At 34.4% G+C, this 26816-nt stretch overlaps 2 protein-coding genes across 6 annotated transcripts; both read left to right on the top strand.

The window, feature by feature from the left end:
• Nucleotides 1-7594: 7594 nt before the first annotated feature.
• On the top strand, nucleotides 7595-15929 carry LOC148617794 (uncharacterized). Of its 2 annotated transcripts, none has more exons than XM_088585355.1 (6): nucleotides 7595-7663; nucleotides 10553-10742; nucleotides 11822-11911; nucleotides 12130-12276; nucleotides 12628-12677; nucleotides 13845-15929. In XM_088585355.1, exons 2-6 carry the CDS (start codon nucleotides 10553-10555, stop codon nucleotides 13929-13931), a joined length of 564 nt encoding a protein of 187 aa, XP_088441481.1. In that variant the 5' UTR covers nucleotides 7595-7663; the 3' UTR covers nucleotides 13932-15929. The 2 variants fall into 2 exon arrangements, with proteins under 2 accessions (XP_088441481.1, XP_088441482.1); XM_088585356.1 differs by having other exon boundaries at nucleotides 7595-10092.
• Nucleotides 15930-17491: 1562 nt separating this feature from the next.
• On the top strand, nucleotides 17492-23387 carry LOC148617793 (uncharacterized). 4 transcript variants are annotated; one of them, XM_088585351.1, is made up of 6 exons: nucleotides 17497-17668; nucleotides 19703-19880; nucleotides 20750-20839; nucleotides 21780-21938; nucleotides 22178-22230; nucleotides 23192-23387. In XM_088585351.1, exons 2-6 carry the CDS (start codon nucleotides 19703-19705, stop codon nucleotides 23273-23275), a joined length of 564 nt encoding a protein of 187 aa, XP_088441477.1. In that variant the 5' UTR covers nucleotides 17497-17668; the 3' UTR covers nucleotides 23276-23387. The 4 variants fall into 4 exon arrangements, with proteins under 4 accessions (XP_088441479.1, XP_088441477.1, XP_088441480.1 ...); XM_088585352.1 differs by having other exon boundaries at nucleotides 17503-17668; nucleotides 21792-21938; XM_088585353.1 differs by lacking the exon at nucleotides 19703-19880 and having other exon boundaries at nucleotides 17492-17668.
• Nucleotides 23388-26816: the final 3429 nt, after the last annotated feature.

The raw sequence follows: 26816 nt of genomic DNA, 5'->3' as shown, positions 1-26816 counted from the left end.
AGAAATATATGAGTCACAGTCACCCGCATGATAGTCATTTTAGTCAATAGTTTCATAGCCTCATGAAAAATAAAACTGCCTGCACTCATACATTTTGCAGAATTTTTACTGAAATAATGGTGTCGCAGTCACTAATATGAAACCAACATTTTTAGTTTCTACATTTTCTACATATAAGACTATGTAGGGAAATTGGAAGCGTTATCACTCATATTCGTTGCTAAAAGTGGCATTTTGAAGGATTTTGACCGAAACATTTAATGCAAAATTGTCAATTTTAAAAATTTTAGAATGATTTGTGACCCTTATGTTATTAAAGTAGCTTTCACTTAAAAGTACTTTGTCAATTTTGAACTTCGTGAGAATTACCAAACATCTGAAAGTTATCTGTTACGACTTTCACACTTAGAAAAGGAACACAGACCTTTAATTTTATATTAAATAATTTGATTTAATTAATATCACAGGTGTATGACAGAATGTAAAAAAATATACATGTAAACAATGATATTTTTTGAACGATGGGTGACTGGACCGTGATCGACGAAAATTGGAACATGAACAACGATCGAGTGATTGAGGGATGATGCTCATGACGAGCTATCTATATAATTGAAAATTCAATGTGAATTTTGAAATCAAGATTTGTTTCCTAATCGGGTTAGCTAATTTACATTAGTCACTGAGTTTTATTTATCAATCGCGGAATATCACACAGAATAGAAAGATTTGTGTCAGGATCTGTCCAGGGGTATGACCGTTTAGAACAGCTTTCCGTATTTTCTTTGTCATGACCCAGGACAGTTTCTGTCAGGATCTGTCAGGGAATAGGACAAAATGTGTCCTGACCCAGGACAGCCTCTGTCAGACCCTGTCAGGATCTGTCAGGATTTATGTTCTATCTGCTGTCGTAGAACAATTTTCCTCACAGATTCTGACAGAATATAAGAGAGGTTAGAAGTGATTGCAACTGATTAGTTCTATACAGAACATCCTAAAAACATTCATACCAAGTTTGATTCTGTCTGGTTTCATAGCAGGAGATTTTTATAAAAGAAATAACATTAAAAACAGGGGAAAACATCGAAAAAGGACAATAACTCCATGGCTAAACAGATCAAAGGAAAGATCTGTCAAGAAATAGATCTCATTATGCTGAACACTTTTATTCATGTCAGAATTTGGCTAAACCTCACGGTTTTAGAGATATTTGCCAAAAAAAATCTGTCTGACCCCTATGTTCTATTTTTGGTAACGGTGGCCATATTTTTCAACGGATCAAAAATTTCCACATAAGGTCTATGCAGAATATCCGAAGGAACATTCATACCAAGTTTGGTTTTGTTTAGTCTAGTGGTTTCAGGGGGGAAGAGTTATGAAAATTGTTAACGACGACGACGACGGACGTCAAGTGATGGTAATAGTTCACGTGGCCTATGGCTATCTAAAAGTATTGCTTAAAGTTATACAGTAAAACCTGTCTATACCGAACCAATTTTAAAGTCTAAAAGAGGTTCAGTTTAGACAGGTTTCAGTTTATTTTATATTCAACTGTTCACTTACATTTATTTATAAATACTTAACATTTTAAAAGCTTACGTTTATATTTTATATTGTCTGGATGGAAATGGCATTTATTTATCTTGAATAATTTTTTTTGTTAAAATAGGGAAGTGAATGGAAAATTTCATAGTATTAACCAAACTGTTAATACTGTACCGGTATGTCAATGATGAATCATATATCTTTCAAAATAATGGTAGCTAATGCGACGGAAACCTTCACCAAAAAAATCCACTGTTGGTGCAAATATTCGCTTATTACTAGTCATAATTGAAAATGTATTTCTCCTTTGGAGTCCTCATGCAATGTTTTGGCCCGGCTGTCGGTGGAAATATTCGTTTATAACTAGTCACAATTGAAAATGTATTTCTCCTTTGGAATCCTCAATGTTCTAGTCCACTGTTAATAGAAATCTTCGTGTGCTAGTAGTCACGTTTGAAATGCATCTCTCATTTGGAATCCTTAATGTTTTAAGCCGGCTATTCGTGTATTACAAGTGATAATAGAATTTGTTCTCATATTCATTTTTTAAAAATGTTTGAGCATAAAGAAGTTACTCTCCGACCTGACAGACTGGTTTACTGTCCGATTTGAGCAATTGACTGCAGTAAACTTCAAATCAAATGTCAGACATCGTCAACCTTATTCAACTGTGGCCATTTAATCCACTTCATATTTTGTTAGTTGTTGAGTCTTAAATTAATATCTGCAGTATTCGTTAAAGTTTGCTTGTCTTGTTTTGAATGTTGTGTTGTTTTGTTTTGTTTGTTTAGTTTTGTATGTGTATGGGTTTTTTTTTTTTTTTTGTCTAGTCTCTATCCTCGAATTATGAATATCCATGTTCTGATCATATCATTGCTATTACTCTTAAAGACTTATTAGAGACATTAGTCAAAACTTACTCAATGCGAGTTATGATGATCCTTCAATTGTGGCTGCAACAATAGTGTGAACGAAGTCAGCAAACTGGTGAGTTATTTTTTCAATTTCCAACAGAATTTCAAACTTCGGTTGAAACACCGATCAATAAGCCTCTGTAAATATGTTTACCCCGGACTTGACTTTTTATGAGAAACTCGGCGGGTGTTTCTAGAAAAAACAGAGGATGCTTACCCTACCGCTGCACCTGGTCCATGCTCCCAGTTTTTAGTGGAGTCCGAGTTGCTCATTTACTTTTGTTACTTTATATGTATGATTTTAGTTACTTTATGGTCTTTGTTGTGTGTCTGTTTTCCATGTCTGGTCTTTGTCTCTGGATTACATTCTTTTGATTGCCGCTATAACCTTGGTTCCCTTGATTACTCTTTCAGCACAAAATTTGTCATATGGTAATAATTTCATCAATATAAATTTGTCATTTTGATTGAAATTATTTTTCATAACATCAGATTTTCGCCGTGTATGATACGGATACATGTATACTTCAACCTGTCTTAACCAAATCCTGAATATATCGATGGTCTGTTCTGATCAGATTTCTTCAAATATTCCTTTATATCAATTTTGATCAATTTTGAACCTGAATCAAAGAGGGGTTCGGTTTAGATATTTGTAAATCATGTTTACATTCTATCTATGCAGAGAATTATGCCGAGGTTAATATTCAAGCGAATCTGTGCCAAGCTTGATAGGGACATAATTGATACTTTTCATTCGTTGTCTAACCAAAATAAGGTTGTTTTTATCCTCTGCAGTAATGGTTTTGATATCAAGCAGATTTGTGTTAAAGATATACTCTGAGAACAAGTCGTATTAAGAATGCCAATACTGAGTAAAGTACACAACAAAAACGAGTCCCGCAGAGAAACGACCAAAAATTTGCATCGCAAATTTGACAGTTCTAACATCGTTGGGAATTTTTCAGACCCTTCTATAAGTTTACATTATATTCCCTGTATCAGTTTGATCCAATGGAGCAGTGTAGCGAATAGAGTCGTCACATTCTGAGACGTTGTATAATATTGATTTGTGGTGACATGCATCATTAATTTGATCCTCTATCCTAGATAATGACACATAAATGAACTGTCCCGTACTACCATACATCGTGTACTAAGTTACAGCACTAGATTAATCCTACGAGGAGGGATGACCCGGCCAGCGAAAGCTATATTTTTTATATAGCCTAGCTGGCCGAGTGGTCTAGTGCAGGCGGTGTTGCCATAGATGTCACAGCGGTACGAGTTCGAGTCCCGCGGAGGGAACGACCGGAAATTTTCATCGCAAATTTGAGAGTTCTAATATCGTTGGGAATTTTTCAGACCCTTATATATATATATATACTTTTTTGTATGCGCATTATAAGTGTTTGTTTCAACTCTATATCGCATACCCTGTATCACAACCCTTAGTTCTATATCGGATACCCTATATCGCACCCCTTCACAGAACATACTTGAAGTATGGTTAAAATATATGATATAATATACATGACATGTTAAAATGTGCATCACTTGCTGTATCGATCACTCGATCTTTATCACACCGCGGACCGACGGCCCTTGGGATGATATAGGAGTCTCGGGTTGATACAGAATGTGATACAGATTTTGACATATAATATTCAGTATATTTCAGGCTTCACTTTAAAATAAAATTCTGTCTATCTATACCTTTATAAACCTGTTTATTGTATGATGTATAACGTTTATATTGCTCTGATGACAATCCGTTGGTTGATCTTGTATTGATAAATAATTTGAATTTGAACTTTATGTAGTAGATGTCGACTTTGGTATACATTATGCAGAGAAAAAACAATATGCCTAAAGAATGGACGGAAATGACAGGGAACCATTGTCTGTCATGTTACATGTATAAATACATGACAACTCGGCACAGCGCAAACTTTGTAAAATTCGATTTTTTGTAAGAATACAAACTCTTCGTTAGTCTCAAGCCTATTTTGTATTGCCAGAAAAATGGTTGGTATATGTTATTTAGATTTCTATAATTTTAAGTTATATCTCATTTTTCTGTTACATATACATAGAAACCTTTCTAAATTGATTCTATTTGGAATTAATGGAACTGTTCGGTTCCTTCAGGTTCAAAATGAATTAAGTGTAAGTATTTGTAAGTATCAGGCAAAGTGGGAAAAATCAGAAACATGTCAAAACCCCACCGATCTGACAATATAATTTCATTCAAGGATGAATTCTATACTTGAAAAGACCATTATTTGATCTCTGCATCATTGGATTAGCTCGTAAATTTTTCAATAGAATGTTAAAAAAATGTTAGAGAAATGATCTTTTTAACAGAGTTATCTGCCCTTTAAATGTTAATTTACAGTACATTTCAATGAAATTATAAACCAATGCACCAACATGATATGGAAAACGATGATTCTGATCGTGCCAATAGTCAAATTACACTATCAAAATGATGTTTTTTTTTTCATACCATGTTTCACCCACTGCCTGATTCTTACTAAGACTGACACTTTAAATTTGATATGAAGGGACTTCCTTAGAAGCCTGGTTCGAACAACAAATATTCAGTTATACATGTATATCTACAAACTATACCCGTATCGATAAAATTAAACAATATAACAAAAAAGCATATAATCATGTACTTCTTTTTTAAATGAGTTTTGATTTTGGACTGATAAGACATCAACTTCCGATTGAAATGATTTAATATTTTGACAAAATGGTTATTGCGTGGGATACGGACCATGGATAGCCATTAGTGAATTTGCATTGCATATTATTTCCTGAGGCTTCTTTCCATGCACCATGTGGTAAAATTCTGGTTTCTGCAGGAACCCATATTAGTGAAATTTACATTACTGTAACATTGTTTGCATAATTTTGATTAATTCAGCTGTTAGTTGTGGGTATACTTAGCTTTTAAATTTTTCATTTTAATTTGATGTTGAATTCGTATTTTTTAAGGCTTTACATTTACGATTCGGGTGCTCTTTTCAAAGTATCTAAGTAACATGTTACAGTATCATAGAAAATAAATAGAACTCAAATCTGTTGAAAGTAAAGGCTGCTTCACATTCTAAAATACAACGAGAATATGTGTGGTGTATATTTCAGAGACAGAAACTCCACCGGGGTGAAAATGTCAGCCCAAGGTCACTCATTTGTCTTCATTGAAATAAAGAAACTGAATATAAATTACACAAATGTGCAAAGTAAGGAGTACAAGCACTTAACTGCATGACATGCCAGCTCTAAACAGTTAAAGAGCAACCAAGGGAACCAAGGCCACAGCGGAAATCAAAAGAATGTAATCCAGGGACAAAGACCAGACAAGGAAAACAGACATACACAACAAAGAACACAAAGTAACTAAAATCATACATACAAAGTAACAAAAGCAAATGAGCAACTCGGACTCCACTAAAAACTGGGAGCATGGACCAGGTGCACCGGTAGGGTAAGCGTCCTCTGCTTTCCTAAAAAACCTACAAAAAAGTTATGTCCCCATCGTATGTAAAATCAATCCCAATTCTTCCAGTGCGGAGTTGAGAACCACGATACATCGCAAGTCGTATGGTACATCATAAGTCATGTCATACAATAAGGATACAACCTATGTTGTGCCAAAAACTGCTTTGAAATAAAGTGTTTTAATAACCATGTAAAGACCCTATGGAGGAATTAATGTCCATACAAAAAAATGCTATCTTAAACGATTTGACATTATCATATCTACATCCCTTACGAGTGAGCCTATTCAACGGTTTAATTTACTTATTGGGTGAGTATCGAGATTTCCGTGATTTGTGTAGAATATTACCTTAAAACAAAGGGTGAGAAATACCCGTGCGTATTTAAAGTATAAAATGCTATTTTTTAGATATAGAATTGACACAAATAACGATATATTTCGAATTTAACAGAAATTCAAATCTTCTTTTATAAACACGCTGGTTTGAGACTTTACAAAAAAAATATGCAATACAGATCAGGGGCGGATCCAGGATTTTAGATTAGGGGACGCACAGTTAAAATTTCACCGAGCGGAGCTAGGCGACAATTTTTTTTAGGTTAAATTTTTGAAATATTCTTCTAGAGTGGGTGCAATGTAGATACCTTTTGTGGTAAGATTAGATAGATTTGTGAAATGCTATTTTTTAGATATAGAATTGACACAAGTAACGATATATTTCGAATTTAACAGAAATTCAAATCTTCTTTTATAAACACGCTGGTTTGAGACTTTACAAAAAAAATATGCAATACAGATCAGGGGCGGATCCAGGATTTTAGATTAGGGGACGCACAGTTAAAATTTCACCGAGCGGAGCTAGGCGACAATTTTTTTAGGTTAAATTTTTGAAATATTCTTCTAGAGTGGGTGCAATGTAGATATCTTTTGTGGTAAGATTAGCGAGAAATTAAAGTTTCAACTTAAAACCGCCTAAACCTACCCCTGAAAACTCATGATTTCCAAATTTTAGGGGGGGGGGGCGTACGCCCGCCACGCCCTGCCCGAATCCGCCCCTCTGCACATTGAAATAAGCATGAACCATTACACTAATATATTGTTTATCAAAGGATATTAAAAATCGGGTGAATTAATCAGAAGCTTTACGAAAAAAAGTGAACTTGGAACTGTCTAAGAAGAATAAAGAATACTTGGGGAAACTACACAAAGATTTTGAGAGTGGACCTTGACTTATAAACAAAGAGCGTTCCAGGTTATTATTTGTTAAATTTTACCTACATTTTGTACAAATTTATCCAAATTTTCTCACTAAAGGGGGATAAAATCCCTGAAGCAACCCCAAGGCCCTCTAGAATGTTTTAAACTTTAAACCAGGAAGGTAACAGGTAAACTCTATTCAATTAAATACCCATTCCAAAATTCTATTTTTAAATTTCAAATTCCAATCCTTTCGTATCAGGAAGCATTTAAACACTCTCTCCTTCAAATTCTATCATATGATCACCATCGTGACCAGATACACTTAAATGATAAATGTTTTGCGGAAGTTATAACACTTAGGAAATCAAGTTTTAAACGTATATGTTTAAGTGAGGAAGATTTTCATCTTACAATTTACGTCGCCCCAGAGAGTTTCCTGATTCGGTCAAGTTGATATTTAGGACGTAGTACTTGGGCCGAGAGAAGAGAGGTAAAGTACTATTTATAAGTTGATTAATTTTTAAACAAATACTTACCCGTGCAGGTCCGGGTGTTAAAAGAATAGGCCTGCAGCAGCGCTAAGCTTGTCGTAAAAGGCGACTAAATAGTGCTCAGAACCCTAGCCGGGACTAGGGCGCTCTGCCTACAGAGCAACTGGGATGTGTGCCCCAGGTGGTGGAATGGGGTACCCCTGGCGTTTTACATGCTGGGGTTGTCAGGCTATAATACGGAAAACCTGACCGCAAACCATAGTGGTGCACCGTGTTGGCAAAGATGCCACGTTCCTCGCACGTTAAAGAACCCTACGGTGGTATTCTCCCGGAGTAGGAACCATAGGGCTCCGCCACAGGAGGCTAAATTGCCCGAACCTACCCACCTCTCCCTATTTTCAGTGGCAATCAAAATTTGTCGACCCCATTGTCCTTGTGTTCCATCCCTTTTTCATTTCATCATTTCATGTTCATTTTATCATCAATTTCATGTTCATCGTCTGAATTTAGCTGAAATATTGCTGCTCGGACGTTAAACCCCAACAAACAAACAAACAATTAAACTTATACTGCCAATATATAATAATACATTCAGGAGCATTCACTTACATTTTTTTCTCTAAAAATATGCGTCAAAACATGATTGTGTAAAGTTCTATCAAAGTTCAATCCACAGCAGTACTATAATGCAATAAGTGGGAACCATGAATTTTATCTTCGATTGATCAATTTGAAATACGTGTAGGACTACCCCACATTAACCTGATCACATTGTCATAATTGGTGGATCCAGTAAGTTATAGAAGTGGAGGGGACCGATCCAAACATTCATGATATAATTTGCCATTTTTCACAACTTTTGCACAAAATTATCAAAAGTTTCCAATGAAAGGGGACTTCCAATCACCGGAATCCTCCTCCTGGGACATCTATTTATATACCAGGGGGATCCCTTATTGACTTCTCATGTGTTGCGTTTTTATTTGGCTGATATACAGATTCAAATATTTAACATAAAAATCTTAATCATGATGTATCGTAAAAACTTAAATTATCGAGTACATCACAAACCACCCCCAGTTCCCCTGACCCCTAAGAAACACCATATTCTAGACAGTCATATATCCATCCCTCATAAAAACCTCATCTCATTTTTATCATTAAGTCTACAGAAATACACATTCGCAACGATAAACGTCTGTATTTTACAAGCTTTTGTGGAGTGTTTGTATTGCAGTAGTTTCTTTTTTCTTTTATAATTTCCTTTCTATGCTTTTTGATTGTGGTCAAGTATCTTTTTGTTCTTGTTATTAACCTCTTTTACGATGAATTCTAGTTTTACATTTTTGGTAAATTGGCCTATCTCGACCACAGGGGCTTATGAAGATCGCCAGACCAACCCCCTCTCTCCCCTGTGGGTCTGGCGATCTTGAATCCTAACTATCCACAAGCCCCTGTGATCTCAACCGCAGCGAAAGCCGAAATTACTCATTTCATTTATTTGTTTTTAATTTGTTCAAATGTTTGTGAATAGAACGTTGCCAAAGCTGTAGGGGGTGACCGTTTTTTTCATTTTCATATGCCAGGCTACGGGATTGGGCTGATAAAGGGTTTTATACCAAAATTAACGAACTGATGGGCAAAACAATCCAGGCAGTAGTCAAATAGCTAAAATAACCAAAAAAGGAGGAAAGTTGTATAACGAATAGCAATATCAAGTCTAAAAAAAAATCCTGTTGGTTTGCCCGAATTACGTATGCCACGCAGGTTGTTTTTTTTTCTAGAGAAACGTATTCATTCTTAATTTGTGATAAACTCTTCAGATTTAAAGAATTAATAAGGAGCTGTGGAAACTCATTCGAATAAAAATCAAATTAACTATATACTATGTTATATTAGGAACAACATATTTTGTGTAAACTAACACTCATTGATAAACACCAATCATTTCTTTTTCAGTATTATTATAATTTATAAAACTACCCATAATATTTGAACACTTTAGGAAACTATAATCCGTTCTCATTCTACCATGTTAAGATGGAATTACGTTCTTATATAGTTTTACATTTTTGGTAAATTGGCCTATCTCGACCACAGGGGCTTATGAAGATCGCCAGACCAACCCCCTCTCTTGAATCCTAACTTTCCACAAGCCCCTGTGATCTCAACCGCAGCGAAAGCCGAAATTACTCATTTCATTTATTTGTTTTTAATTTGTTCAAATGTTTGTGAATTGAACGTTGCCAAAGCTGTAGGGGGTGACCTTTTTTTTTTCATTTTCATATGCCAGGCTACGGGGTTTGGTGCTGATAAAGGGTTTTATACCAAAATTAACGAACTGATGGGCAAAACAATCCAGGCAGTAGTCAAATAGCTAAAATAACCAAAAAAGGAGGAAAGTTGTATAACGAATAGCAATATCAAGGTAAAAAAAAAACACAAAGTTGAAACAACTATTATGGTCCTGACTTCGTACAGGCGTTTTCAATGGAAATATTGGGTTAAACCAGGCTACATGTATATATCGTTTAGCCTCCTGCTTATTTACCGGTTAATTGTTTCCGGTATATTGTAATGTTGCATAAATTTGCCATCGGGCAAAGTTAGTAAAATTAGTAATTAAAAAGGTCTAGAAGATATACTTGATGATACCTTGAAATAATATACCCGTTTTAGATAAATATCTTGGCTTTTGAAAATCTGAAAAAAAATCTAAAGTGACTACGATAACAAAACATTCTAATAATTCAATCGTGTTTAAATGTAGAAAAATAAATGAAAATCTGTCTTTTATCTACCTTAGATTAATTGCATTTGTCTGTGAAGTTAACGGTGAGAAAATAATCTATTCAAATAAGCTTGGAAAACTTTGCTTTGTTTGACAGATGAAGACTGTCATTTTTATAATTGGATTGTGCGCAGCCACTGCAACGGTAAATGGTCATTTCAAGCTCTTTAAAATGGAAAGAAAAGAAAGGCTTGAAATTAAAGAATATGAAATGAATAAAGAACCAAATCGACAACTCATTATGAAGAGGCCGTTTGGTGCGACACGTGGAAATCTTACAAACTGTGGTATGTAACAATTCTAAAAAAAAATCCTGTTGGTTTGCCCGAATTACGTATGCCACGCAGGTTGTTTTTTTTTTTTTTTCTAGAGAAACGTATTCATTCTTAATTTGTGATAAACTCTTCAGATTTAAAGAATTAATAAGGAGCTGTGGAAACTCATTCGAATAAAAATCAAATTAACTATATACTATGTTATATTAGGAACAACATATTTTGTGTAAACTAACGCTCATTGATAAACACCAATCATTTCTTTTTCAGTATTATTATAATTTATAAAACTACCCATAATATTTGAACACTTTAGAAAACTATAATCCGTTCTCATTCTACCATGTTAAGATGGAATTACGTTCTTATATACTGACCGTGGCACCAAGTCAAAACCATCTTGCTGAAGTGATAAAAGCAAATGTTATGACTAAGAACACACGAACGGTTAAAGCCCAACCCTCTACATCAGGGTATAACATGTTCTTATTCATGCAACAACAAATGAAGCTTGTTTACATAACCATGACATTTGGAAATATCTCTTGGAATAGCCCAGACTAAAAAGAATTAGCCTCTCAAAACGTTGAAAATTGTTTGGACTTCAATGTTATCTGACTATCTGAATTTATTTTTAGTCAGTAGCCCTCCAGATAAGAACCATGCAAAATGTGATTCACAGTCGGAAAGCATTTTTATCTTTGATATTTTGTTTAAAATGTTATAGCAACTGAAAGCGAATTTAACATGTGGCTTTTCATTATACCCTTGTTCTTGTAGGTGATAAAATTATATAGAATGTACTGAATAAGTCAAAACTAAGTGAGATAACTGTAAATGACACTAAAATATAAAAGAAACTGTTTGATTTTCAGTGTGGATTATCGCTTAAGAGCAGACAGATTGGAATAGACAATCATACATTTCATCTTATAGACCCATAAAGCAACTTAATAACAAAAATAAAAAGGTGTAGCCTTTTTGGGGGGGTATATCACATTTTACAGGATTTGCATGATTCTTACAAATATACTACTTCACGCATTTATCTTTAACATGATTAGTTTTGACACGCTAACTATTTTTTTCAGGTGATCCTAAGTACAATTTTTCAGTACAATGGGAACCAGCTGTGCTCAACACACAAGGTGTCGCTACTGTGTACTGGGATCTTCAAGCGCGTAAGATATCTATTTTTTTCTTTTCATATTTAAATGTAATATTTGAAATTTAATGTAATATAGTGTTGGATGCAAGCGTTGAATTTTTACGGCCGATTCATGAATGTATCCGCCATGCGCGACGTTTTCTGGGCTTATTGCGATTTGTACAATCGTGGTTTTCTGCGTTGATTCTTGTTTAATTTTACGAGAACTATATAATTTTTTTTTAATTTTAGCCTGTGATTTGGACAGTGGAAACGCCCATATTGATGTGTACCTACCAGAAATCCCAAACCAGCCAATATTTTCACTGGACCAAAAGGGAACATGCGCAGACATACAGAAAAATGTCCCATCACTTCATTGCCCAATCAAGAAAAATGGTAAGATGCCTACCCATATATGACCGCATGGTATACAAATAATTTGAGTTTAATCATATAAATCATTAACTTATTATTGCGCGAGCGAATTAAATGATCAAGCGTTTTTGGTACGTTTAATTAAATTTTCACCCACGATAACCAATTGATTATCCTATTTTCATAATGCATAGATATTTTCAACATCAATTTTGAATTTTAGAATCTGTGTTGTGATGTTTTGGTACGAGAGTGAAATCTATTCACATTTAGAACTACTAACAACCATTACACAGGGAAAATTCGATAAGTCAATTCTGTCTATATTATAAATGTACTTAGGCATTGTACATCGTTATCTTTTAATTTCAGATCACATCAAAGGAACTCTAACAGCAAGTGACCTAACACGATTGCCAACTGTAAGGTTTTTTTAATATACAGGTTTCATACAAAAATAAGTAATAATAGTATACCAAATAGGTGAAAGGCCAACTTATAATATGTAGATAAATTAATAAACGACTGAAATACCCATTTACAAATCAAGAATAAGTTCACACCAACTGATGATTGAAAAGAAGAACGCATCTTGTCATTCCTTAATCAAAAAAAATATTTTCACCATGTGAAAATTCTGTAGAAGACAAAGTACATTTTCTGCTTAATTGTTATGGTACATGTAATTGAACTGTATTTGAAGGAAGGTATCTACCAATTGCAAACAATTTAATAGAATGATCAATACATAAAAACTTATATTATAGTGTTATTAATTGGGCATTTTCATTTTAATCCTGTAAAATGTGCAAGTACAGTCGTATCGGGTTGAGGTCCCCAGTATTTACCCGAGGCGCAGCTGAGGGTCAATATTGGTGACGGAAAGCCAATACGCCTGTTAAATGACTTTATATAAGCTTTACATGAAAAACAAATTTCATGGCACCTTTATTAACTAACGTGTTTAAATACTGTATAGAGATAGGTTTAAGGTCTGCCATATTGGTCGAGGCGGTCTTATAGATTTCGAGGCATCTCCGACGGCCAGTACGGCTGTCGAGGCCAATATGATTGACCGAAACCTATTACAAGGCAAATATGAAATTACTTATTTATTGGCAATTTTATTAACCAACTCATCTAGATGATTTGTAGAACCGTTTTTCTTCGTGTTTTACCAAGAACATGTAGGTTTATTTGCATTATTCAGTCTTAAATATCCTTTTTTCTATATGGAAGATTTGTTTGTGTTTCTACAGCTTTTAGTTCTGATGGTCAAAGTTCATTAAATTCATTAAAATGCTGAATACAAACGTTCCAATGATTTTTTAAGGGTTGTTTCCTTTACCCTAGGTCTACCCCCTTAAGTTATATGCAAGTTTATACAATTAATGTAAGAGTTGGATCTTATAAAAGTACTCGCTTTCGTACGAAATATGGGTGAGCGTGCGCTTTTTTATTTCGGGACATTGCAATGGAATGGTTCGGTTCTGGCTTGAAAAGTTTTAATTGCATTAATCTTTATTATATGGGATATATTACGTCTACATGAACATATCGATAATACCAAAATGTCTTCTGTTTTTCAGGGAAATTACACCTTGGCTGTAAAAGTCACCAACGACAAAGCAGAAGTATTTGCATGCGGAAAAGCAAATGTAGAGCTTACACCTTAAGCTGAAGCTAGACTAAAAAGTTTTCAATTTACAGTCATTCGTCGTTATTTTACCCTGTAAAAATATCCTTTCTCATATGCGAAAAAAAAAAATGCAATTTGCAGGCATAGTATTTTAATGTTTAATTAAATTGAAATATACAAGAAGCACGATCTAACATATGGTCTGTTGAGAAACACTTCCTATTCTACAATCTGTATAAATGTTTCACGTGTTTTTTAGTGTATGGGCATGGATAGTAAAATGTAAAAAATAGTTTAAACAGCATTTTAGCACAAATTTTTCCCATTTATTGGATCTAACTCATCACTCTGCTTATTTTAATGCTTTAGTAATAACGAGATAACCATGTTTTGTAAATAATTAAATTTTATTTCTACTGAAATTTCTATTTTTCAAATAGATATATTCAAGATATTTCAAAATGCACATGTAGTCGGCGAACAGTAAAAAACTATTGTCAACAGTAGAGTCCTTTAAAATATGTAGGCAATACTTAAGTAGTATGTATATGTACCTAAATAGTGGACAGGATAGAAGAGAAACAGGGTTAATTTGAATCTTTGTATCATATTATTTAACTTCTATTTTGTTATTTTTATTTGCCTATTAATATGTAATATCAAACACCTCGTTATTTGCATATGCTAATAACTAAGAACTTATTTTTTTTTTAATATTATGTACAGTATCTCTTGAAAAAAATGGTAATGTACTCATAAAAACCAAATGAGACAGTATTTTTGGTCGAAACTTAAGTACCATTTTGTGTAAGAATCAGGCAATGGGTGGGACATTGTAGTTCTCAATTTGGTCTTTTGGTTTTTTTTTGCCTTAAATATATTTAATACGTTATCTAGAAAGTAGCTGAAAAACTAAATTTTACCTATCAATATCTTAAAATGGCAAATTTTACAAACACTTTGATGATTATTTCTGGAGAATATCAGGTATAAATATTGGTTAATGCAATACAAATGTGTGTGGTATTAAATCAATTAATGTAAGAGTAAGAAGTTCAAAATAATGAACCTTTTTTTCGGAAAAAAGAGGTAGGTGAAAATTTACTGTTTCGATGTAAATGGATAAGCAAGCCTCTATCATTATCAGTTCGTTTTGTGTGCTCATGAATGGAAAGAATCTATAAATTGTTACAGAAATGATTTTTAAATAACCAAGTTGATTTACGCACGATCTGCGAGGGTCGAATCTTTTTTTTTACTTTAAAAAGAGGGTATCCAGAGCAAACTCACGTAAACCCAACAGGTTTCCCACCACTACTGTTGGAATGTCAATTTAAATTTAAGATGTATTGGGTTTAGAAATGTTTCTCTGTACTTAACGAGTATGGTCGATGCGGCAGTGTTACGCTTTCTGTCGAGGGATTAGTACTTATAAAGTTATATTTTACTGTAAAAATAATGATTTGTTTACCTTGATTTACAATCGTCAGTATCATATTGCTGTAATCTAGACCTGTGTGATTTATCATATTTTTGTGGTGTAAACAATTACGTACTTGCTACATTTACGAGAACTAGTTTTATTCAATTGTCTTCACCCACTTGTCCAACTAGAACTTGTATATCAGCTATGAAAGCCCAGAAATTATATCTTTCCTTCCCTTTTCTCTTTTCTATCCTTAATTTTTTTACGATTATGTACAACTCATAAATTAAAAGATATCACTCGCTCTAAAAAGTAAGAAATCTTGAAATCCAAAACACATTTAAGATTATTACAGAATGTTATGCTAGCGCTTATTTCTAGAGTCGTACCAGTTTTGTATTTTACATATGCTTTTATGTAAAATAACTTTTCAATTATGAATATCACTACGGCAAACTAGTATTCAAAATAGAGCAATAAATTATGGTAGAAGTAAGTTTTTGAAGTCTGATTTCCACGTGCATCAACTGCTCGTGATGACGGCAACGCCTTTTTTGTATTGTTTTAATCGTATTGTAATGGAAATAAATATCTCATTTACAAATTGAACATAGTATTTTTTTTTCTATTTCATATAATGTGCACTCTCCTTGTTTTATCAAGAAATAATTCTGACTTCATGAATACATGTACACAACATACCGGCAAAAAAATACCGAAACGCCAAAAATTAAAGGGCACTTTATAAATATCGAATTCAAGTAAGTTGTCTAAACGTCAAAATGAAAAATCGTGATAATTTACAGTCACAATTTAACGAACAGAATAAAATACGATTAGACATAAAAACTGAAGAAAAAAAGACAAGAAATCATGCACACACACACATTTAAAAAAAAATAAAGCATTTGCAAAATGAACTCCAACAAAAAAGACGTGCCAAAGTGACGTCAGGTGCTTATAATGTGGTGAACTTAACATCATTTATAAAATTTGCAGTATTACAAATTTCAAAACTACCTAAAACACTGAGGCTTCATTCCTTATATTGCACATGGTAGATCCTCTCGGTGATGGATTTTGTTTCTTATGTCGATAATTTAGGTTTGAGTACTTCTTGTAAACAATGTCTTTTTTTTTTGGATTGAAATCTTCTCTTTTTTATTCTAATGCTGCTGATGAGAACATGTGTACAGCATATCGAAATTTACAATATATATATGATTGGTAGTTTTTGTATTTCATTTAAATATCAGGTTAGTAGGGCAAATAGGGAATCCAATGATTTATTATTCATATTTCTTTTAATTCTTACACAAATACGTCTGAAGTAACGAGGGTCATTTCATTCTACATGAGCCGCATTACAACCGGTCCGCATTACAACCGGTCTTAGTTTGTCATTCGATTGCATAGCATTTTAGAGATAAAATTATATAGATTGTACATGCAATAGGTACTTTGCAGGATGTATCGTTCTTGATTCAATTGATTTGAATGTAAGAGGGGAATAGATAGAAAAGTATGATTTCCCCAAAATGCAGATTCAGAAAATCAGAAAGGACTATAAAAATATGGCGTATGTAGATAGAAAAATACGTACCATGTTCGGGTGGGGGGAGGTGGGGTGGTCTACCAATGCCAGTGTCTGAACTTTATATGGATTGCTTCTTAACTTTATGTACTCATTACTCATTTGCAAAGAGTTTTTTTGACATTTTGTTAATTAACGTGTTAGATTATTTCTATTGTTGAATTAGTAACATGATTAAACTGGGGAACTATTAGTCGTAGCTTTTTTTAATGTAATACATGACCATTATCTATAAACTCATGATTATTTTTCTCAATTGACAATGTGTCAAGGTCGATTCTATCCTCTGTATGCGTACGTGTGTGTTTGTGTGTGTGTGGTTTAAGATTTTGCCTAAAAGGTAAATATATACCCTCCATCATATAATGCTACAACACAATATGGAGTACATGTCATTGGTATATAATCATCCAGTCAGTAAGAACATCACTTTTTGAGAGTTTGAAAATCACGGAAGTATAAGACTCATAAATTTCCTTCAATTGTTAATAAAAAAAGGTCAAAATCTATTAAATAAAAAATTCAGACAATTACATCCTCATAGCATAATGTCCAATGTATAACTTCCTCAAACTTCGTCAGTGCATCAGTTCAATATTATCCCATAAATACTTCCCTGGTGTTAGTCTTTAACTCTTAGACGAGCTTCTTCGGGACAGTCGCGACCAAAATAAATAAATATCCACCACGCGTCGTGTCCACCAGAACAGCTGTACTCCAACAAGTTTAGACAGTGTTGATAATCCTAAGGAAGGTAGGCGGACATTATATTTCTATATTTTTGTTAAGAGTTCCTCTTTTGTTGGCAAAATTTGGTTAAGGAGGTAGACCTAGGGTAAGGGAAACAACTCTTGAAATCAGTAATATGCTTGTATTATATTCAATTTCACCAAAGCCTATCAAGCTTTCATTTGAAAAAGAATGAAATCAATCCAAGTTATTTAGATGCTTATATGAGATTTATGTAAAATGCTGAATACAAACGTTCCAATTATTTTTGAGTTGTGTCCCTTACCCTAGGTCTACCTCCTTAATTTCGTGTAAAAAATGAGAAAAAAATATATAAACAGCCTGGAACTCTCCTTTGCAAAATCTCAGGATCCAGCCCTGTAATGTTTTAAATACACTACTACGCAGTTATATTCTTTCTTTTGCATTTCCATTTTGCTTGAGTTATTCTCTTGCATTTGCTTATTGTGTTAATGGGTAACACCACATTCTTAGAGGTCTAAACTTCAAAGTGAGTCTGTTCTGACATGATTAAAAGGCCAAAAAAAAAAAAACAGTACAGACGAACATGACAGTATGCTTGTCAAGCATGCGTACTTTTTCATATCTTGACCTACACTTAGAAATCGATGGTAAACTATTGACCAAACTATACGACAAACGTGGTGACTTTTCATTCAAAATTGTCAACTTTCCTTTCATATGTGGCAACATCCCTTCAGCACCTGCATATGGAGTGTTCATATCACAATTCATATGTTATGGCTGCCGAGACTACGCAGACTTATTGTATCGCGCTAGAATTCTAACAAATAGGCCTCTGGAGCAGGGTTATGTTGCTACAAGATTGAAGTCATCACTGCAAAAGTTTTATGGCCGTCATCATGAACTCGTGCATTGTTACGGTGTATCCATCCGCGGCATGAAAACTGATTTGTTCAACGTGTCACAGTTTTTCTTTCCTTTTTCGTCGACCACGGACTTGACTTTTTATGAGCAACTCGGCAGGTGTTTCTAGAATAGCAGAGGACGCTTACCCTACCGGTGCACCTGGTCCATGCTCCCAGTTTTTAGTGGAGTCCGAGTTGTTCATTTGCTTTCGTTACTTTGTATGTATGATTTTTGTTACTTTATGTTCTTTGTTGTGTATGTCTCTTTTGTCTGGTCTTCTTCCCTGGATTACATTCTTTTGATTACCGCTATAACCTCGGTTCCCTTGATTACTCTTCCATGTCTGGTCTTCGTCCCTGGATTACGTTCTTTTAATTACAGCTATAACCTCGATTCCCTTGATTACTCTTTCCATGTCTGGTCTTCGTCCCTGCATTACATTCTTTTGATTACAGCTATAACCTTGGTTCCCTTGATTACTCTTGCAGAGGTAGGCAACTTGATAAATAATAAGTTATTTTTGAATAAATTAATTTGAGATAAATACTGTAATCTGATTGGTTTAAATAATTTTGTTATATCTCAATGAATAAAAAATATTGACACGCCCCTATTCAGTTCAATTCAGAGCTACTTTTTTCATGTTTGAAGATAAAAATATGTTTTGAAATTAATTTATAAACATTGGCCATAATAAATCTTTTGCACATGGAATATTTATGTTAATTTTTATCCTAGCCAATTCTTACTTTAATTTAAAAAAATCGAATAACACATTTTGGGATTCGTTATCAATGTAAGTGTTAATGTTGAATTTTAACCGACATGCAAGGATAATTCTTGTTATTTCCAAACAAGAAAATTTAGTTTTAAAAAAAATTGCACATTTTCGTGCTTATCTCAGTTGGTATTTTGACTAAACACATTAAAATATTTTCTAATTGGAGAAAGAATTTTTCGTCCAACAGATTTAAAGATGATTTAATCGTTACACTTCGGTACTAAAATAGAGAATGGTTCAAAAAATTTTCGCTGCTTCTTTGAAATAACCTCAATTCCCGTGTTGCACACTTGAGAATAATAACCTGCTTCGTAGGTTGTTAGCCTGCATTATTTCATGTTTCCTCAGTCTGGAAAGTATTCAAGCATTTTATGTTCATATTTACAGATGATGAAGATACTGTTACTTGTGGTAATCACCATAACAATATCTACGGTTTACGCACGTTTAAGAAAGTATATAGTAGAGAAGACCGTCGAACTGCACGAAACTGTAGAATTTGACTCTTTCAAAAATGATGAACAGCAGTTGTCATTTTCTTCACCTGCGCAATTTACAGATTGCGGTAAGACAAAAGGATATCAAGAACGTTATTAATTTATAACCCTTTCTTTTCCTGTGTTTGAAATGGTTTTCTATGAGCGATTAAAGAGATAAATAGGAAATTCGACAAAATAGACAAGTAAAATAAATAATAAATAAAATCAAAGAATGAAGTCTTCAAAGTCGCTAATCGTCAAATACAAATGTATTCTGTGCCACTGGTTTTGGCTTGCTTTCGACATCCGAAATGGCTCTAAAGAGCCCCTGTGTCTGAACCGGAAACTGGGTAATGGTCAATGCTAATCGATCATTTCATCTTTTAATGTAAATTTCCCGTTCTTAAACAAGCAAAAAAAAAAACAAATGTTTCATGCTGTATGATATTTAAGAGGTACATTTTGATCTCGCATGAAGGTAAACACGGCACCGATCAACAGCTTAATGTAGCGTAATAATATATAATTAGGCAAATTATATGCGAATGTTAAGTACTGAAATTACGAGTGCAAGAAGTCGTTAACAATATTAGCGACTTAAAAAGGTATGTAACGCTCCGAGATTATACTCGAGCTATGAATACTAATGTATAAAAATTGCTGCTTTGGTGTTCTTTTATGCAAGGGGTTTAATGTATAAGCAGGATAATCATAGAAAAATCTAGAGTTGTGACTCTATGATCAAAATAGAATATCATTTCACACCAATTTGATAAAACAATATCTCGCAAAAGTACATTGCACCGGGTTCAATACTCAGCTCGGTATTTTAGTAGCAAGTAGGTTGTTTTTATAGTGAGGAAGTGTCCAACTAATAGCAGTTCAGTGTTACACTCCGTAGTTTTCAACATAACTATCTTATCGTGGTTTTTCAGGTTTTTATCTTTCGTTTTAGGTAAAACGGGCTCCAAACTCTCAGTTCAGATGGACCCATCAGTCTTGAGGTCTGACGAACCTATGACATTGACTTGGGATATTGTTTCACGTAAGTAAACTTACGCCTGTGATAAAGTTATACATGTATTTCTAATTATCAGACTAGTCACAGTGAAATACAAATGGTTATTAGTCACAACATTTTAGAACAAGCAATTGTACTTGGTAGAGGTGATGAACTGTGAGCCGGGAATAAAGGATGCATGAAGTGGGAGTAAAATGAGAGGGATTGAAAATTAAGGGGAAGGGGTCTTTCATCTGAATTAAACGGGTGTGAAGTCAGGAAAAATCGGGAAACCCAACACGCGGGTTTTTGTTTAACAATAGAATATTCAATTATTATTGTTTTTCTTCCTCAAATTTCATGGACACTCGTCTCCGTCTCATACCCAACTCAAGATTAAGTATTGCAGCTTCGCGATCTTCAAAGATATTGATTTTTTTTAATTTCAGACACTGCAATTTATTCACACTAGGTATATATTACCCGATCCTAGTGTGGCAGGACGGCCTACCTGCGTTGTAGTAGGTAGTGACAGTTAAATACTTTGTTGAAGCATTAATTCTTTAGCCGAATCGGTTTGTCGATGGCTCGTCACCGAGCGGTCTAGGGTTCAATCCTCGGTGGCGGAGAGGTAGAATCAAGCTCTCCCGTTACATTTTGTACCCCTCTGTATAGCATGGTCGTCGAGCGGTTAGACCCCAATCCAACATGACAGAAATCGACGTTCGACTTGCCGTTGTACGGTTTTTTAAGACATACTAGTACCATGTCAAGAAATTCGAAGATTAACCGTATGAACTCTTAAAGGTGCTTTCCCGTAACCAAAGATAGAGTGCATGGGATCAGATCGGAAAGTTGGTATATTTGTGGCATACGAAACTATTCGTTGAATGCGTTTGGACAAAACTAAGAAATTTCATTATTTGAATAAAAGACTAGTCATACTGGGAATAACTCACTGCATAAAACGTTTATCTATTAATAGTTTCACTTTCAGCATGTGATTTGAATATGGGAAATGCCAACATCAAGCTTTTCTACCAAAATGATCCAGCACATGCCCTGTATGACGTGGACAGACAAGCCTCGTGTAACCAGGTTCATATGTTCATGCCCGAGATTAATTGCCCCATTAAGAAAGGTGGTAAGTTTCAAACTAATGCCAGTATTTTCTCGTGGATTTTTTTTCTGTTAAAAATGGTATTTTTTTTTAGCTCTTTTAGTTATGAGATTAATTGTTTTTATTACCCTTTTATTGAAAAAATCTTTTATTTGACTTCATATGCTATGCTGACGAAAGAAATACGATTTTCATATAATTGTTCAAATTCATGACTTCTTCCATTTTGAAATTATTGGGGATTTGTTTCTTTTCTATTTCAGCCGAACTGAAGGGAAAATACGGCGCCCCTGTAAGCCTGGGACCTATGATTAAGGTATGTTTACAAGGAAGAAATACATTTCCTTTTCAGCTCACCGGGGCCGAAGGTTCTTGTCAGCTTATACAATCACATTGTGTCGGTCTTCTTCGAACATCTTTAATTTCTGAATCCACTATACATATTTACTCAAGTTTGCATAAATGTTCTTAGGGTGCCCTGCACTTATATTATCTGCAACAAACTTGACCGCCATTTCTATTTATATAACATAGACGTAAAGCCACTTATTTCAAGGGATATCTCACTATGAAAATAGCATGCATTCGATGAATTATGAAAAGGTCTACAAAACTTTTGGTTTATATATGAAGCGTTACAGACAGAGAAAATGTAGGAGTATTTTTATTCTTGACATCTACTATTTAGAGGATTAAATTGTATTTGTGCAAAATTAATTTGTACCAAAATATGCAATTGACAGCAAAGGAACTTCCGCTCCATTCTAAATTTCTGGAATTGCCTCTGGACTCGATTACAGTTAAAGGGTGGGTTAAAGCTGTTATCATTTTTTCATCATGTTGTACCTGTGAAGACAAACAAAATGCAATTCAAATGTTAATTCCATTTTTTATGAGATTTGATTGAATTTCACATGTACCGGATTAATACACGGGCACTATTAAGATAAACTAACTGACCAGAGGATGGCGATATTGCCTGAAACGTTGATATTGCCTCGAACAGCAGAAAGGTGATAGCATTATCTATGTTGAAGGCACTTTCAAATTGCAGTAAATATCGATAATATCCTCCTTTATAAGCAATCATTTTGTTATAACAGTTTAAGAATATCTAAAGGCGGGCATTAGAGCTTGTGAAAGTGCCCTCTTGACATTTTAACGCACATTCATGAATATAGTACCACATGACCATGTTTTAACCAATGAAAATAGCTCACTCTTCTCTTATAATAAATAACTCCATTTATTTTCATTAAAATTCTATATCATTTCAGGGCAAATTTATATTAGCAGTGAACATCACAAATGAGAGCAAGGAAGTGTTCGCTTGTGGAAAGGTAAACTTTGAAATCGCATAACAATATTGATAACGGAACAGAAACAACTCAGTACAATTTATTTTTTGTATAAAAATCTCATGTTCGAAAAAGCAGTGATATGTTTTGTAATAAACATGTTTGAAAAAAGTGATATTTTTGTAATAAAATAGACAAATCGACTGTGGTTTACCACAAACAATAAGCATAGTTAAAATCAATTTTGTTTGGGAATATGAATTTTGTATTTAAGTTGAATCCAAGATCTTGAATAGAAATGTGGTGTTATTGCCAATGAGACAGTCATCCTCCAAAAGCCATGCAACTTCTACAGGTCACTACATGGGCTTCAATGATGGACAATACCCATACCATAAAGTGAGCTGTAAAAGGCCCCAAAATCAATGAAGAGAAACTATTCATTAAAGACAAACATTGACCTTATCTATAGAAAAAACGTAAAACGAATAATAATGAACATAAAACAAACGACGACAACCACTGGATTACAAGTTCCTGGATTGGGACAGACACATACATGTATGTAGTATGTGGCGGGGTTAAATATGTTTGTGAGCGCACAATCCCCCGCCCAACTTAGGACTTTGGAGAGAAAATACAACAATAAATCGAACTTTAATTATCTGTTGAATTCGGGGTTAACTCTGGAGATCAATACAGAATGCAAACACTTAAACAAATAGGACCAAAGACAACAATCTGTATCTACCTCGAAAGAACATTTCCAATTAAAACAGTAATCGATTTTACCCACTGCATTATACTCGATCATATCTTTCAGTGTAACAAAAAAAAAAAAAAAAAAAAGAACGAATATGGTTTCGTGGCTTTCAAAGATCGCCAATAGATCCCCAGCAAGAGGAAACATACCTTTAAATAAGCTATGAAAGGCCCGATAAAAAGGGTAATAAAATCCACGGTAACAAAAAAAGACAACTATTCTACAAAAACAAATTATTAAGTATTATACAAGTAACGACACACAGACACATTAATGATCATATTAATATCACAATTAGGGAGAGGTGCATGAAATCTGCTGTGGGATCTAACTGGTTTTATTCCCTTCTCCCATGTGGGATTAAATAATCAAAAGCTAAATATCGGCAACCAGTCGCGTAACATGGGTAACAGTTGATTGGCCAAGTCGCTGGTTTGGCTAAAAACAAGGGGCGGGATGCATGGCGGCTCTTAAAATGAACAATGGAAAAAGAAAAGAAAAACAGACAGAACTATATGCATGTTTAAAAATAAAGTTAGGCACGTGTTACGGAGGTAAACGGGGTCGACCGAAATAACACGAAAATGCAAGATGACATCATTTACCATTTCAATTCAGTATCCGGCTTTTATCTATGAAATAACTTTGACTTGTACAGGTGACGCGCAGCTTTTGAAGAGTTGGTCAATACAGTAAAAACTTCACAAAATGTCGATACATATGTCTGTCAATACAGTAATACAATATTTCGAGGGTTTGCAAAGCATATCATCGTTTATTAGAAGGTGCACCATGAACAAGAGATTGACCTCTTAGACCAAATTTAAATGTTACATATCTTGATACTTGGTAATATTTTTATACCCCCCCCCCTCTAAACTAAGTTTTGGGGTATATAGGTTTCATCCATGTGCAGTCTGTCCGTCTCCTTAACTATTTTCTTAGCAGCTTGTAGCACTGTTATTAAACTTTGTGGGATATAATATAACCACGGGGCGATGTACATAATGTCAGGAATTTATGTTTGGGCAAAAATTGTAGAAATGACGGTTGTTGATCACATTAGGCATTTTTCAACAACGTTGTTCGTAACTCCTCTTCTTGCAGTGTTGTTATGAAACTTTATGGGGTGTTAGATTACCATATTAGAATGTGTGTAATGTCAGGATTTTTTGTTTTGGCAAAAATTGTAGAAATGACGGCTGTTGAACTTAAGCATTTTTCAGCAAAATCTGGTCTGATGCGTTGTCCCCAACACTTCATTAACGACTTGCAGGATTGGAGCTTATATTACCGTATTGGGATGTGTAAATTGTCAGGAATCTGTTTGTGCAAAATTGTAGAAGTGACGGCTGTTTGATGTTAGGCATTTTTCACCAAAACTTTGTCTGATGCGTTGTCAGCAACTCCTCAATAACTTGCAGGATTGTTAAGAAACTCAATGGGGTGTTAATTGGGATGTGCATATTGCCAGGAAGAGTAATCAAGGGAGCCAAGATTCTAGCGGAAATCAAAAGAATGTAATCCAGGAACAAAGACCAGACATGGAAATCAGAAACACATAACAGAGAACATTAAATACCAAAATAATACGTATGAACAATTCGGACTCCACAAAAAAAAATGGGGGCATAAAAATCGTATTAAATATGAATCGTGTGTTCACGTTGGGCCCCCTATGCACAGAATTCAACAGTCTGCAGGGTATTTGTCCCGTTAGGAGCAACGTCTAGTTTGTCAAGTATTTGGATGTGTGTTGCAAAAAGGCAGACAAAGCTAAGGGAGCTTTTTATAAAAGCTATTACTTGTGAGGCCTTAACCATCACCCTTTTGTGTAAGGCCAATAATGAACTGAAACAACAAACAGCGAAATTATAAAATTCTCACATTCAAATTCATGCGCTTGTCCACAGAAATGTTGGTCATTATTGTGTTTTTACATCGTTTTTTAACTTAAAAGTTTATTTTGAAGGAGTATCATCGTTCTGTTACCGTGGAGTTTATTACTTTTGTTACTGGGTCCTTTCAGAGCTTACTTAAGGATGTAAGTTCCAATTCTCTCTATGTATTACCTCAACATGTACCATACAGACACGTCGATATCGCCACTTAAATAATGCTCTGGGACAGCTATTTCTTTGATTTTTCGTCTTTAACCTATTATATATGAATCAATGGGTTGCCTGTCAGTCCATTTCAACTCTGATTGAAAAATTTCAGAACAATTAAGTTTAGATAAATACAGGGATAGATCAAGGATCAAAGAAGTTTTCGTAAGGGACGGACATGCTTTTTTATATTTGAAACTTCAAAAAGTGGAAACCCAACACAGCTGCCACATTGTTCCACCATTCATCATTAACACTGGGGTTTACTCACTTCCGCCACACTGGCAAAATATAAAGATCCCAATTATATAAGCGAGAAAATTAAATGATCGTCATTAGATCCAAAATAAATGTCAAGTATACTAGCTTGATCGTGAACGCAGTCTGCAAAGGGTCGCGATTGATTGATTGTTCGAGTTTAACGCCCAAAAAGCAATATATCACTCATAAACGGACATGCAATAATGATGAAATGGGAAATGGGATAGGACAAAAGGATAATAGAATCGACGAATTTTGATTGCTACTGGAAATAGGGAGAGGGGGTAAGTAGCGGAGCGCAACGGTTCCTATACTCCTATCAGATACCACAGCAGGGTTCTTTAGCGTGCGAGGAACGTGGTATCTTTTCCAACAAGGTGCACCACTATGGTTTGCGGTCAGGTTTTCTGTATTATGGCCTGAAGACCCCAGCATGAAGCATGCCAGGGGTACCCCATTCCACCATCTTTGG

Source organism: Perna viridis, chromosome 5 (genome assembly GCF_037379345.1).
Source record: "Perna viridis isolate PV_CMFRI_1.1 ecotype Kerala chromosome 5, ASM3737934v1, whole genome shotgun sequence".
In the NCBI taxonomy this organism is placed as follows: Eukaryota; Metazoa; Mollusca; class Bivalvia; order Mytilida; family Mytilidae; genus Perna; species Perna viridis.
This window is presented reverse-complemented; position numbering and strand designations above follow the sequence as displayed.